Source organism: Bos indicus x Bos taurus, chromosome 20, assembly GCF_003369695.1.
Source record: "Bos indicus x Bos taurus breed Angus x Brahman F1 hybrid chromosome 20, Bos_hybrid_MaternalHap_v2.0, whole genome shotgun sequence".
Classification (NCBI taxonomy): Eukaryota; Metazoa; Chordata; class Mammalia; order Artiodactyla; family Bovidae; genus Bos; species Bos indicus x Bos taurus.
In genome coordinates, this window is record NC_040095.1 from 31717758 (window position 1) to 31734368 (window position 16611).

Genomic DNA, 16611 nt, shown 5'->3' on the forward strand with positions numbered 1-16611 from the left:
TCCTTGGATGAGAGGGAGATTCATCTCCAATGGGAAAATTAAGGGGGTAGAGGGTAGAAGGAAAGATAAACTGTGTGTGTGTGTGTGTTCAGAATAGGAAAAAGAAAAATACAGATAGGTAGGTCACTGCACTATGGTATAGTTTATCTTGATAGACTTTCAAAAATAAATACGAGTGTAGTAAAAGAGAATGGTTTTACAAGATTGCCTAGGGAATGAGATTTTCATATAATAGTTAAGGAGTCAAGTTTTGTATAATAGTCAAATGTATTTAACAAATTGACAGTATTAAAGTCAGTATGAAAACGTTCTGAAGATGTAGGCCGGTGCTTAGCAGGTCTGGATTGGTAATGGGAGATGAGCTCTGCGTATGGCATGCAGTGTCTCAACTCTGGCCTGTCAGCAACCTGGTCCCCAAGGGATGGTATGAAAAGCCCTGTTTAGATTATCTCCAACCCATTAGCTCCACAGAACAAACAACTTAAAGTACTTCTCTAAAGCACAATGGATCAGGAAGAGCCACTTCAAAACACAACTCCCAACCCCCTCCCTCATTAACTGAAGTTGAATTTTATTTTAAATACATACTTAAAACTTATTTTTAAACTGTTAAATTTAGACAAATGCCAAATGGACACACAACACAGATGCTCTGTTGCCTGCCTTCACTGGGTTGAATTTCTCTACAGATGACCAAAGCCCATTTCTAAAAGCTACTCTCTGCTTCTTTTAGTCCCAAGACTTAAGTGCTTTAGGTTTGTTCCCAGACTGGCTTGTGAAACAGGGCTGAGAACTCTAGAAAGAGCCTATCCATAAAAATCAGAATAAAGAGCAGAAGATGTGCTTTCCACCTAAAGGTACCTAACTGGAAGACAAAAAAACCCAAACAAACCATCATTTATGTCCTAAGGGCAACTGTTTTCAAGCCATCCAGATCATGTGTTTTAGGCTTAATATTTAACATTTTCTTTTTCTTTTTTAAATAACACTGCTCATTTTCCTTTCTAATTTCCTCTACAACCTGGCAGGGCAAATGAACTTTCTTGTCAAAAACCAGGATAATTTGTTGAGGGGGTGTTTGTGGGGGTGGGGATATATAGCCTTTGGGAACAAGTCTTCACCCGCCCACTTCTTTGGAAATGAGGCATCTGCAGGAACAGGCTGAGAGCAGAGCAGGCTGACAGACTCCTAGAGGCCCCTTTTCACCAGGACTGCAATTTGCATTCCTGCAGAGTCCCAGCCCAGCTCCGAGGCTGAACCTGGCATGGTCCCGTCACAGGGTGGCACAGACTGTTCTGAATTGGCTGCCTCTTCCACTGGCTCACCTGGCTGGAAACAGAGCCAGCCAAGCATGCAGCCTGGGCCTGTCCTGTGGACCAGCCTGACCTGGTTAGATTCCCTGGTGCTTTAGCTACCAAGGCCAGGCCTGGAGTGCAGTGGCCCCATCCCACTCCTCCCTGCCTCCACTACTCTGCCTCTGGATGACTTTGGGTCACAGTTTCAATTGTGTGCCAGGGACGGGGAGTTGTGATTCTATGGTTCCAGGAGGTACCTGGGAACTGCTTTCCAAGAAACAGTGACTGGAGCCAGAAAGTGCATCTGTATCTGCCTCTTCCTGTAAGCAGGTGATGCAAAGCCCCACACGTGTGTACTCTACTAGGTGCAGCCCTGCTGCTGCTGCTAAGTCGCTTCAGTCGTGTCCGACTCTGTGCGACCCCAGAGATGGCAGCCCACCAGGCTCCCCTGTCCCTGGGATTCTCCAGGCAAGAACACTGGAGTGGGTTGCCATTTCCTTCTCCAAAGCATGAAAGTGAAAAGTGAAAGTGAAGTCGCTCAGTCGTGTCCGACTCCTAGCAACCCCATGGACTGCAGCCTACCAGGCTCCTCCATCCATGGGATTTTCCAGGCAAGAGTACTGGAGTTGGGTGCCATTGCCTTCTCCAAATACTAATATTCTGAATACTCCTAATCCCATCAATTCTACCCTTTCCAGATAAATGGTGCTGGGCTATTTGGGCTCGAGGTTCATAACATTGTACAGACGGTGGTGATCAGAACCATCCCCGAGAAAAAGAAATGCAAAAATGCAAAACAGCTGTCTGAGGAGGCCTTGTAAATAGCTGAGAAAAAAAGACAAGTGAATGGCAAAGGAGAAAAGGAAAGATATACCCATCTAAACGCACAGTTCCAAAGAATAGCAAGGAGAGACAAGAAAGCCTTCCTAAGTGAACAATGCAAAGAAATAGAGGAAAACAATAGAATGGGAAAGACTAGAGATCTCTTCAAGAAAATTAGATACCAAGGGAACATTTCACACAAAGATGGGCACAAAAAAGGACAGAAATGGTATGGACCTAACAGAAGCAGAACATATTAAGAGGTGGCAAGAATACACAGAAGAACTGTACAGAAAAGATCTTCAGGACCCAGATAACCATGATGGTGTGAACACTCACCTAAAGCTAGACATCTTGGAGTGCGAAGTCAAGTGGACCTTAGGAAGTGTAACTATGAACAAAGCTATTGGTGGTGATAGAATTCCAGTTGAGCTATTTCAAATCCTAAAAGATGATGCTGTGAAAGTGCTGCACTCAATATGCCAGCAAATATGTAAAACTTACCAGTGGCCACAAGACTGGAAAAGGTCAATTTTCATTCCAATCCCAAAGAAAGGCAATGCCAAAGAATATTCAAACTACTGCACAATTGCACTCATTTCACATGCTAGCAAAGTAATGCTCAAAATTCTCCAAGCCAGGCTTCAATGGTACATGAACTGAGAACTTCCAGATGTTCAAGCTGGATTTAGAAAAGGCAGATGAACCAGAGATCAAATTGCCAACATCGGTTGGATCATATAAAAGGCAAGAGAGTTCAGAAAAAAACTCTACTTCTGTTTTATTGACTACGCTAAAGTCTTTGACTGTGTGGCTCACAACAAACTGTGGAAAAGTCTTAAAGAGATGGGAATACCAGACCACCTTACCTGGCTGCTTTGAAACCTGTATGCAGGTCAAGAAGCAACAGTTAGAACTGGACATGGAACACTGGACTGGTTCCAAATTGGGAAACAGTACGTTAAGGCTGTATATTATCACCCTGCTTATTTAACTTATATGCAGAGTACATCATGCGGCATGCTGGGCTGGATGAAGCACAAGCTGGAATCAAAATTGCCGGGAGAAATATCAAAACCTCAGATATGCAGATGACACCACCCTAATGGCAGAAAGCAAAGAGGAAGTAAAGAGCCTCTTGATGAGAGTGAAAGAGGAGAGTGGAAAAAGCTGGTTTAAAACAACATCCACTTTCACCATTACTATTCAACATACTTTTGGAAGTTTTGGCCACAGCAATCAGAGCAGAAAAAGAAATAAAAGGAATCCAAATTGGAAAAGAAGAAGTAAAACTCTCACTATTTGCAGATGACATGATCCTCTACATAGAAAACCCTAAAGACTCCACCAGAAAATTACTAGAACTAATCAATGACTATAGTAAAGTTGCAGGATATAAAATCAACACACAGAAATCCCTTGCATTCCTATACACTAATAATGAGAAAACAGAAAGAGAAATTAAGGAAACAATTCCATTCACCATTGCAACGGAAAGAATAAAATACTTAGGAATATATCTACCTAAAGAAACTAAAGACCTATATATAGAAAACTATAAAACACTGGTGAAAGAAATCAAAGAGGACACTAATAGATGGAGAAATATACCATGTTCATGGATTGGAAGAATCAATATAGTGAAAATGAGTATACTACCCAAAGCAATTTATAGATTCAATGCAATCCCTATCAAGCTACCAACGGTATTCTTCACAGAACTAGAACAAATAATTTCACAATTTGTATGGAAATACAAAAAACCTCGAATAGCCAAAGTGATCTTGAGAAAGAAGAATGGAACTGGAGGAATCAACCTACCTGACTTCAGGCTCTACTACAAAGCCACAGTTATCAAGACAGTATGGTACTGGCACAAAGACAGAAATATAGATCAATGGAACAAAATAGAAAGCCCAGAGACAAATCCACGCACCTATGGACACCTTATCTTTGACAAAGGAGGCAAGAATATACAATGGATTAAAGACAATCTCTTTAACAAGTGGTGCTGGGAAATCTGGTCAACCACTTGTAAAAGAATGAAACTAGACCACTTTATAACACCATACCCAAAAATAAACTCAAAATGGATTAGAGATCTAAACTTAAGACCAGAAACTATAAAACTCCTAGAGGAGAACATAGGCAAAACACTCTCCGACATACATCACAGCAGGATCCTCTATGACCCACCTCCCAGAATATTGGAAATAAAAACAAAAATAAACAAATGGGACCTAATTAAACTTAAAAGTTTCTGCACATCAAAGGAAACTATTAGCAAGGTGAAAAGACAGCCTTCAGAATGTGAGAAAATAATAGCAAATGAAGCAACTGATAAACAACTAATCTCAAAAATATACAAGCAACTCCTACAGCTCAACTCCAGAAAAATAAATGACCCAATCAAAAAATGGGCCAAAGAACTAAATAGACATTTCTCCAAAGAAGACATACAGATGGCTAACAAACACATGAAAAGATGCTCAACATCACTCTATCAGAGAAATGCAAATCAAAACCACTATGAGGTACCATTTCACACCAGTCAGAATGGCTGCAATCCAAAAGTCTATAAGTAATAAATGCTGGAGAGGGTGTGGAGAAAAGGGAACCCTCTTACACTGTTGGTGGGAATGCAAACTAGTACAGCCACTATGGAGAAGAGTGTGGAGATTCCTTGAAAAACTGGAAATAGAACTGCCTTATGATCCAGCAATCCCACTGCTGGGCATACACACTGAGGAAACCAGAAGGGAAAGAGACACATGTACCCCAATGTTCATCGCAGCACTGTTTATAATAGCCAGGACATGGAAGCAACCTAGATGTCCATCAGCAGATGAATGGATAAGAAAGCTGTGGTACATATACACAATGGAGTATTACTCAGCCATTAAAAAGAATACATTTGAAGCAGTTCTAATGAGGTGGATGAAACTGGAGCCTATTATACAGAGTGAAGTAAGCCAGAAAGAAAAACACCAATACAGTATACTAACGCATATATATGGAATTTAGAAAGATGGTAACAATAACCCTGTGTACGAGACAGCAAAAGAGACACTGATGTATAGAACAGTCTTATGGACTCTGTGGGAGAGGGAGAGGGTGGGAAGATTTGGGAGAATGGCATTGAAACATGTAAAATATCATGTATGAAACGAGTTGCCAGTCCAGGTTCAATGCATGATACTGGATGCTTGGGGCTAGTGCACTGGGACGACCCAGAGGGATGGTATGGGGAGGGAGGAGGGTTCAGGATGGGGAACACATGTATACCTGTGATGGATTCATTTTGATATTTGGCAAAACTAATACAATTTTGTAAAGTTAAAAAAAAAAAAAAAAAAAGAATGTCCAATCACAAACGGCCAACTATGCTTTCCCAAAGAAAGCCACCACTTAAACTGTAGCCCCATCAAGTAATTTCTTTCTTTGCCTCTGAGGTCGCTCTATAAAAGCCCTTCTCCAGCTCGTCTTCAGAGCTTTTCTGACCAAATTCAGTTCAGCATTGAAGAATTCAAACTGATGCTCAAATAAACTCTTGAAATTAAAAAAAAAAACAAAAAAACTCAACATTCAAAAGACTACGATCATGGCATTCCAGACCCATCATCACTTCATGGCAAATAGATGGGGAAACAATGGAAACAGTGACAGACTTTATTTTATTGGGCTCCAAAAGCACTGGAAATGGTGACTGCAGCCATGAAATTAAAAGACGCTTGCTCCTTGGAAGAAAAGCTATGACAAACCCAGACAGCATATTAAAAAGCAGAGACATTACTTTGCCAACAAAGGTCTGTATAGTCAAAGCTATGGTTTTTCCAGTAGTCATGTATGGATGTGACAGTTGGACTATAAAGAAAGCTGAGCACTGAAAAATTAATGCTTTTGAACTGTGGTGTTGGAGAAGACTCTTGAGAATCCCTTGGGCTGCAAGGAGATCAAGTCAGTCAATCCTAAAGAAAATCAATCCTGAATATTCATTGGAAAGACTGATGTTGAAACTGAAGCTCCGATCCTTGGGTCACCTGATGCAAAGAGCTGACTCATTGGAAAAGACCCTGATGCTGGGGAAGATTGAAGGCAGGAGGAGAAGGGGATGACAGAGGATGAGATGGTTGGATGGCATCACTGACTAGATGGACATGAGTTTGAGCAAGCTCCAGGAGATGGTGAAGGACAAGGAAGCCTGGCGTATCAGCCTTGCAGGGGTAAAAGTTCATTTGGTGCCCAAGCATCTCATCCTTGTGTGCCCTTTGGGGTATGTTTGAGAGACCTCTCACACCAGGGGAGTAAGGCCCGTCCTGGTTGTTAACTCAACGTATTTATTTGCAAATTAAGCACCCGGCTCTGCATTAAAAATGGAATATAGCATATCAATAATCATAGGCAGTAAAAAAAAAATGCTTTTGTAGCCCAGGAACTGGAATTCTATAGTATTTTAAATTATTCTCATACTACAATAATAAGAATAGCAGCTATTACTCATTCAGTACTTACTATGCTTGTCACCAAGCACTGTGATAAGGCTTTTTCATGCATTAGTTAATAGAATCCTCCCAAGAAGCCATGGGGCAAGCTCTGTTATCTTCATTTTGCGTATGAGGTGGCTGAATTGTGGACAGAATGACTAATCTGTCCAGTACTACTCTGGAGCAAAGGCTGGAGCCAGGCTGAAATATAGGATGGTTGGCCCTAAGCTCTCTCCCTTCACTGACTGCTGCCCCTTCCTTTAGTTTCCTGGCTCCTCCGGGGGATCAATAGCACCATCCTGGGACTGATGACCACCACTTAATCGGGTCTCCACTAACCTTGCCTCTTGGTTTAGGCCTTCCCTGAGGGTTGGGTGGACGAGAGAAGATGATAGAGAGTTTGAGCCTAGGCTTTTAAAGAGCATAAAGGTGCAACATGAGAATATACAGAAATGCAAATCATACCAAGTGAGGGGCAAGCAATAAGTGACTTGGATGGTGATTACACTGAAAGATCTTTGTCTTCACTCTTCTTTAATGGAATACCCGTAAAAATGGAAAAGAGAAGTATCACAGTCCCTTATCGAAGATAATGAATTTAACAGAGACAAAGTCGACTTTCTACATAGGAACCAAACCATCTTACACATATCTTAAAAACAAAAACCCTATGGCTTTGCACCACAGAGGAAGTCGGCTGGGCTGTGGCCTTCAAGGCTTGTCTCGGTCTGGTCCCATCTAACCCTCTGACTTCTCCCCGCATCACTCTCCTTGTCTTCCACCTTGTCCTAGCCAGCCTCCTGCGTTCCTCCAACCTGCCATGTCAGCCAATTGCAGTTTCCTCTGTCTGTGCAGTCTTTCCTTCAGATAGTCACATGGCCTCTCTCACCTATTTTATGTCTCTGCTCTCAGGTACCATAGAGGGGTCTCTGAAGACCTCATTTAAGGTATCACCTGGGCTCTCAACAGGCACACACACTCATGCATGCTCACTTTCACATGTTTACTCTCCCATATGCTCCCATTTACAGATACACTCATGCGCATCCATACACACCCAACACGTTTACACATACTCACACATGCATACTCACCTGCTTTCCCACATTCATGCACAGTCACACTATACCCACTATTACACACTGACGTTCATGCACCCACACGTGCTCACTCATACTCACACACTCATCCTCAGATGCTCTCATGCACATGCAGATATTTAACTTATATGCAGAGTACATCATGAGAAAAGCTGGACTGGAAGAAGCACAAGCTGGAATCAAGATTGCCGGGAGAAATATCAATAACCTCAGATATGCAGATGACACCACCCTTATGGCAGAAAATGAAGAGGAACTAAAAAGCCTCTTGATGAAAGTGAAAGAGGAGAGTGAAAAAGTTGGCTTAAAGCTCAACATTCAGAAAATGAAGATCATGGCATCCGTTCCCATCACTTCATGGGAAATAGATGGGGAAACAGTGGAAACAGTGTCAGACTTTATTTTTGGGGGCTCCAAAATCACTGCAGATGGTGACTGCAGCCATGAAATTAAAAGATGCTTACTCTTTGGAAGGAAAGTTATGACCAACCTAGATAGCATATTCAAAAGCAGAGACATTACTTTGCCAACAAAGGTCCGTCTAATCAAGGCTATGGTTTTTCCTGTGGTCATGTATGGATGTGAGAGTTGGACTGTGAAGAAGGCTGAATGCGGAAGAATTGATGCTTTTGAACTGTGGTGTTGGAGAAGACTCTTGAGAGTCCCTTGGACTGCAAGGAGATCCAACCAGTCCATTCTGAAGGACATCAGCCCTGGAATTTCTTTGGAAGGAATGATGCTGAAGCTGAAACTCCAGAACTTTGGCCACCTCATGCGAAGAGTTGACTCATTGGAAAAGACTGTGATGCTGAGAGGGATTGGGGGCAGGAGGAGAAGGGGACGACAGAGGATGAGATGGCTGGATGGCATCACTGACTTGATGGACATGAGTCTGAGTGAACTCCGGGAGTTGGTGATGGACAGGGAGGCCTGGCGTGCTTCGATTCATGGGGTCGCATAGAGTCGGACATGACTGAGCGACTGAACTGAACTGAGCTGAACATTCTTCCTGGCTTTACTTTTCTCAGTAACCCATATACCAGTTTAAATTTAATTTTTTAATTTTTAAAATTTTTGTCTGTCTTTCCTCACTGGAAATTAATCTTCAGGAGGACAGGGACTTTTTGTCATCACTGCCATATTTCCAGCATCTAAAATAGTACCCAACATATAGTAAGGGCTTAACTAATATATTTAAATGAATGAATGGGTGAATGCATTTAGATCACCAAAGAAGATTATTTCCATTCCCACCACTGCATGACACTCAATGGATTTTCATCAGAAAATTCATGGACAGAAATCAGAAAAGCATGAAGCCCATACCTTCTGATATAGAACATCTGTACAGATCCTGGGCTCTGTAAACTGTGATTAGCCCCATCTGTCCAGTGACATGAGAAAGTCTCCAGTTCAGGTGAACGGCACTTGGTGAATTTAGGATTCCCAGAAGAATCTGCAGAGTAAAAAGACAAGACAAGTCATGAAATCAGGAGGGTAATGGATGGTCCTAATGAGACACACATTTAAAGTGATCAAGAGCAACCACTTCTAGAAATGCTGTTTCTCTGGGCCATAGCTTCAGAGCTGTTGTCAGTTATTTCTCTTAGCCCTTGATTCCAGGAACAAACCATTTTGTCTTTATTTCCAACATTATTTCTTGGGGTGGGGGATGCTGTTTAAGAAACCAGAGTTAGAGATGAGGACTTGGGCACAAGTAGGAGAAGGCAATGGCACCCCACTCCGGTACTCTTGCCTGGAAAATCCCATGGACGGAGGAGTCTGGTAGGCTCCAGTCCATGGGGTCGCTACGAGTTGGACATGACTGAGCGACTTCACTTTCACTTTTCACTTTCATGCACTGGAGAAGGAAATGGCAACCCACTCCAGTGTTCTTGCCTGGAGAATCCCAGGGACAGAGGAGCCTGGTGGGCTGCTGTCTATGGGGTCACACAGATTCGGACATGACTGAAGCGACTTAGCAGCAGAAGCAGCAGCAGTTTACTAGGAGGGTGACTCCGGTAAAGGAAGAGAGGGATGTGGGGAGCAGAGAACAGCTAATACGGTGTGTGCTATTCAGCTCGTTCCCATAGTGGCCGGCGGGGGCAACCCCACAGAGGTCCCTCTGAGAAGCTGTCAGAGTGTGCCTTCCTGGTATCCTTGTCTGGAAGACCAGGGTGTTATATGCCAACTCCTACCTCCCAAGGCTGAGGGCTGTCCAGGAGGTACAAATGCCCACGAACTTCTAGGCTGCACCTGCACATGGGTCGAGGGTCCTTGCTAGACTTCTTAGAAACCTTGACAGGCACCTGAAATGTGCCCAGTGATATGCATGGTGGCAGCTGACCACCATGGATGACTGTCTTGGCACCAGGTGGACCCAAGGGATGTCGTGTGGGGACCACAGCATTCATCACAGAGCCTTTTCTCTTTTTACCAATTTTTGATGAAAAGTTACGTTTGCCTTCTTTTAAAAGATTCAGCCAGTAAACTTATTAAATAGATACCTACTTTAAATAACTTATGCATACATATGTATCAATTCTAACATGGGAAGTGGAGAAAGCCACCTAGATGTGAGGATATTAGCAGACTCCTCTGCATCTATAAAATCTGCAGTAGGTCTGAGACAAAACAAATTTTTGTGTATCAGTTTTAATTCTTTTTCTGATTTCCATAGCCATTTTGAAGATGGTGGTCAGTATTAATTAACTGAAGCATAGGAGCTTGTATGATCTGTTGCAAATGAAAAAAGTGTGTGTTTTGTTAGCCAAACACTTTATTATACAGTAGAGTTGCTGGAAAAGTTCTTTTTCTATTAGCTGATGCACTGGAAGCGTTATTTTTAGATCCTTCCAGAAAATAAGTGCTAAATAAACCACATTTAAGCCACAACTAACATGTTTTAGGGTTTCCCAGGTGGCTCACTGGTAAAGAATATGCCTGCCAATGTAGGACACATGGGTTTGATCCCTGGGTGGGGCAGATCCTCTGGACACGGGAATGGCTACCCACTCCAGTATTCTTGCCTGGAGAATCCCAGGGACAGAGAAGCCTTGTGGACCACAGTCCACAGGATTGCAAAGAGTTGGACATGACTTAGTGACTTAACATCAACAACAATAAACATGTTTTAATACCTGCAATGTTGAGGAAGGAATGCACATTCTGACTGCTCTTTTGCACAGAATGTGAGGAGAGGAAATACACCAGATTTCAATTTGAGAGATCTGTGATCTAGTCTCAGCTCTGACAATATTTAGCCTTGAACTTCCCAAGTCATTTGGGCCTCAACTTCCTCAATAGAGAGGCTGGAATAGATGAACTCTTTCTTAAACTTTATGACGTCACTTTACAGTTAAGTGACATGTGCTGTGCTGTGCTTAGTTGCTCAGTTGTGTCTGATTCTTTGCGACCCCGTGAACTGCAGCCCGCGAGGCTCCTCTGTCCATGGGGATTCTCCAGGCAAGAATACTGGAGTGGGTTGCCATACCCTCCTCAAGGGGATCCTCCCAACCCAGGGATCGAACCCATGTTTCCCACATTGCAGGCAGATTCTTTACCATCTGAGCCACCAGGGAAGCCCATGAATACTGGAGTGGGCAGCCTATCCCTTCTCCAGGGGATCTTCCCGACTCAGGAATTGAACTGGGGTCTCCTGCATTGCAGGCTGATTCTTTACTAGCTAAGTCACCCGGAAAGCCCTTAAGTGACATAAACAGCTGTTAATAACAATGCACATGATCAAAATATAATTTTGGCATTTGAGCCGAAACTGCCAGAGAACACCAAATGCAAACACCATTCAGGTTCCTATAGCCTCTGTGCAATAAGCCTGCCACATACTGGTAAAAAGAATAAATCCAATCAGAAAACTTGAAACATGAAGGAAAAAAATTGCTAGCTTGAGGGAAAAGAACTTGAAAGAATTAATTTGAAACACATTTTGCTTGCTTCAACTTACTGTTCCTGATTATTCTGTTTCCTTTTAACTCCAGATGTATAGAAAGCCCCATTATATCTTCCATTTTAAGTAAGAAATAGGAAATTCATAGTTGTGGTGCTAATGTGATGAAATAACATGCCCACAGAGGAATCCTGCTGTAGACGCAGTGCAGCAAAGCTACTTTTTTGGTCTTTTTTTAAATGTCTGTCTTTCATTGCCTGTCTTCCTTTCCCTGCCTTCCTTTTTTTTTTTTCTTCCTTCTTCCTTGCAGCCTCTTCCTTGCCTTCCTTCTTTCCTTTCTTTTATGGCTGGGTGTGTGCTGTTAGGTGCTGTGGCCCCATGGATCCCAGGCTCCTGTTATCCACAACCTTAAGTATGTTCTCCCCTTGAGCAACTTGCTTGAATCTGTGGAATATAACAGCACTGAGGGGATATCGCATCTGGGATTAGAATACAAAAGACTGTGACTTCTGTCTTGCTGGCTGGCTGAGTCTCTTGACGGTTTTGCTGAAGCAAGCTGCCATGGTGGTGAGAACTACACAGCAAAGAACTGAGGGTGGCCTCTGGTCCACAATTAGCAAGAAGTTGAGGCCCTCAGTCTAACAACCCTTCAAGAGCTGAATCCTGGGAAACAATTGCTCAGTGAGTGTGGAAACCGATCCTTCCCCAGTCCACACCACAGATGAGACCACAGCCCTTGCTGGCACTTTGAGCACAGCCCTGTGAGAGAATCTGAAGCAGGCCCACCTGCTAAGTCCATGTGGAGGAAGGATAGGGAAAAATACTAACCATAGTAAATGTTTGAATGTTGTTGATATATAAGGAATAAATCTAATATATTGGGCTTCTCTGGTGGCTCAGATGGTAAAGAATCCGCCTGCAATGCAGGAGACCTGGGTTCAATTTCTAGGTTGGGAAGATCCCCTGGAGGAGGGCATGGCACTCCCCTCCAGTATTCTTGCTTGGAGAATCCCCATGGACAGAGGAGCCTCGCAGGCTACAGTCCATGGGGTTGCAAGGAGTCACTGAGCACATCAGAACTTCAAAGAACCATTTAAGAATGACATAAGTCACAAATAGAATATGTCACCATGAGCATAGGAAAGGGGGTAAATTCCCTTTTGGAGGCAAGAAGAACTGCAGTATAGCTGGCTGCTTCTCTTTTTCTTAGTTTCCTCCTGCTTCAGCTGTTACCACTATGGTTGAAGACATTCAGCATTCCTAAGTCCAGTTCCTTAGAGTCATACTGAGCTTTTCCAAATCTGAGAGGTACTGGCCTAACCTTAAAATGAGCACCTATTAGATCTAAAAATCCCAGTAGAAACTTGTTCTGTGTTTCACTATGAAGACGACCAATGGTTATGATACTCTCTGAGTTCCTCTTTGATGAGCCACATACAGTCATTTCTAAAGTAGAAATACTTCTTACCTGTTCGTGATTTTTTTTTTTTTAGTATAGCCCTAAAGACAGTGTAGTACACTATCCATTTACAGCATCTCTTAATGTTGCAATGGACAGGAGAAACCACCTTTGACCCTTAGTGAGAAATTCTCACTAAGACAAATGACTATTTCAACTCAAGTGGTCCTGCCTCCTGAAGAAATGTTAGTATTAACAATGCTCAAGATTCAAAAATATTAATAATACATTTGGGATTCATTTTTATTCTCTTTGGAGTTCCATTTTGAAAATAACTGTAATGACATACTTATTTTAGTTATTATTACTAGTTTACATACATCGTGCTATATATTACATCATGTTGATAATATCATGCTTATATAATCTCCTTTAACACTAATAACAGCTCTAGAAGGCAGGTACTATTTATACTTAGAAATGGGTAAAACTGGAGTTCAGAGAAGTGAGCTGCCCATATTTATATTACTGTTGTATGCAGATGGGATTAAAACACAAATCTATGTGATTTTATCTAAACTCTTGGTACTAGCAAAAAATAGTAGCTTTTTTTATTAGATAATTCTCTTTTGCTTCTCAAAAATCCCCAGAAAGGAAAGATGATAAGCAAACAGACGTGCTCTAACTAAACTCTCGGTTATCTGTAACCTGGCAGCCCTAAGAGCAGGATTTCCTAACTGTGGCTGCACATCAGAATCAACTGAGGAATTGTGAAAGATACTGATCCCTTGGTCTACTCCTAGAGGCTTGACCAAATGTAGCAGGGGTGCAGCATGGGCATTGAGATTTTTTAAAGTTCACCCATTGCTTGAAATATGCAGCCCAGGTTGAGACAGCCACTGCTGTAGAGAAACACAGCTATATGTAAGCACTGAAAAGTTGGCTTTCCATAGCGTTAGGTTCTCTGATCAGTTCTAGCACAACTACAGATGAAGAGTGTCACTTGGTGTTAGTCCTGTGAGCCAAGTTCTGGAGGGTGCTAGAAGGATATGAATGTTAATTATGGCCTCCAAAGAATATAATAATGGTTCATGAACTCTTGAAGAACTAAGAGAGATTTCAAATATATATACAAAATACTACATCTAAATGCTAAACCTGCCCAAATTTCTGGTGGACTATAAACTGGTAATAAAAATTAAAAATAAACTAGTATTCTTACTGAAATTATTACTCCAAGAAAGCTTGAAGAGAGTTTTATTACAATTCAAGTTTTGAAAAGTCGATTTATGTTCAATCCTATGATGACAGAAGGATCACAAATGGCTGGGAGGCTCTGCTGGTTGCCCCACATCGCCTTTGACAGTGACCATGACTGACTCTTCAGCCAGACTGGCCGGGCCCCCTTCCCTGCCCAGGGGCTCTCCCTTTGGAGGAAGACAATCTTCCGGGGCAGGACACAGACATCAAGCAGCTGCTGCCACTGAAATAGTCATTTGCCTTCTTCCCCTCTCTCACCAGTCACACTCTCCCATCCTCAACTCATGACAAAACAGAAACAAAAGCCAAATGAAATCACATACAAGTGCCCAATGTGTGCTTGAGGGTTCAGGGTTAGAAGAGAAGGAAGAAGAGGAGCAATTGAAGTGGGAGGGGAAGGCTAGAAGGAAAGGGGCTTTTGGAAGGAAAGGACAACGTTCTTCCTGGAGCACCAGGTCATGGAGGGGAAGGCAGGCACACTGCAGCCACGTGCCCTTCAATGTACAACCTCCCCTATAGCCTGTCATGTGGACCATCTGCTGTCAACAGTCCTGGACACTTGTTATCACTGCTGAAAGGGGGCTGGGGACTCAGTATCTTGTGAAGAGACAACCTTGCTCTCTGACCAAAGCATAACTGAGCGCAGACAGTTGACAGCTGCCTTTTGAATTGGGTGGCATAGACAGTAAGGAAAGAAAACAAAGGCCGTTGATATGATTAAGAATGAAAACTTGCAAAGGCATACAAAAGACAATTTTATAGAACAGACAAATGAACTTCATAAGTAAATAAGTGGAATGGGCTAGGTGGTTGAGTTGTGTTTCTAAAATGTTACCTTTTATTTTTTTGTAAAGCATAAATATTTGCTGGTCTTCCTGGGGACTAGGTTCTGGACTGGGGGGCACTGTATTTTGCACACACTTGTAAACACTTAGGTGGAGGGAAAAGAACGCCTTGCCCAGCTTTCTGGAGTCTTCCCTTTTGAACCTCTGCTTTGAGGCCATGCATCCTTGGTGGCTCAGATGGTAAAGAATCTGCCCACAATGCATTAGACCTGGGTCTGATCCCTGGGTTGGGAAGATCCCCTGGAGAAGGGAATGGCTACCCGGTACTCCAGTATTCTGGCCTGGAGAATTCCATGGACTGTACAGTCCATGGGGTCACAAAGAGTCAGACACAACAGAGAGAATTTCACTTCACTTCATCCTCCAAAGTACACTTGTTATTTTCAAAGCACTCACCTATTTGAAGAGCTTCAGAAATTCAGTGATTTCTCCACCCTAGAGCATCTTAAACCCTTTACTAAATAAATGTCTTGTCTTTGATGGATGCTAGCCTGTCAAAATGTGGTAAAAGAAGTCTGTAAACTTCTTGGTTGATCACTATTGTTAAGTAAGTAAGCTGCCTTAGAGATAAAATGGGCTTCCAAGGTGGTGCTAGTGGTAAGGAACCTGCCTGCCAATGCAGGAAATTCAAGAGACACAAGTTTGATCCCTGGGTTGGGAAGATCTCCTGGAGAAGGAAATGGCATCCCACTCCAGTATTGCCCGGAAAATTCCATGGGCAGAGGAGCCTGGTGGACTACAGTCCAAGGAGCTGAAAGGAGTTGGACACAACTGAGCACATAGATAATCTAGTGTCAAAGAACACACATTTTAAAAGTCTGGTAGGCTTTTTATAACCTACGAATTATCAAATGGTTCTGAAACTGTGACTACTCAGTTTGTATAAGCTATTGGAAAAAAATCTTTAACACTGGAAATTGGCAAAGAATCCAATAAAGTATTTTGCATTGGACAATACTAAATGTAAGGAATTCACCTTCACGCTTGACTTCCTTTATGGTTCTCTGCAGAAATGAGGAAGGCACAGCTGTAAAATCTTCTGCTTAGGCGCTTAATGGCTTAGAGTTCAGACCGAGAGTTCACAAAATTTCCCCTGAACTATTCATTTCTTTCTTTTTTATTATTTTAAATAACTCTAGTATGCTTTAAAAAATAGATTCTTGGTGCATTTAAAACACTGTAAGGTTGACTAAAACAAGGACTTAGTGAAAACATCCAGTTACTTTAAGATGAATGTCAAGTCAAGTGAACTTTACAGGGTCTTGGAACAGTATTTGCGGCACATGTGGTCTGGCAGGGAACTTAACTGGATGCGGCCCCTGTGGATAGCTCATCTGTATGGCAGTGTCAGGAAACAGAGCTATGCATGCAGGACTGTTAGCGTTTAAGCCTCTATCTTTTCACAAAGTTTGTTTTGTTGTTTTATTTAATTTTCATGGAACAGTTTCATTATCAAATGTATTTACTTCCCTTCTGAAACCGTTGTGGTTGAACATAAT

The 16611-nt window shown here is 42.3% G+C and overlaps 1 protein-coding gene across 5 annotated transcripts in view; it reads right to left on the reverse strand.

Moving 5' to 3' along the window:
* GHR (growth hormone receptor) overlaps positions 1–16611 on the reverse strand; it is a 310378-nt gene that overhangs the window by 34749 nt on the left and 259018 nt on the right. For all 5 annotated transcript variants that reach the window (XM_027520486.1, XM_027520485.1, XM_027520487.1 and 2 more), the window contains one exon: positions 9028–9157. In XM_027520486.1, coding sequence (XP_027376287.1) covers positions 9028–9157 — 130 coding nt within the window. The remainder of the gene's footprint in view (positions 1–9027; positions 9158–16611) is intronic.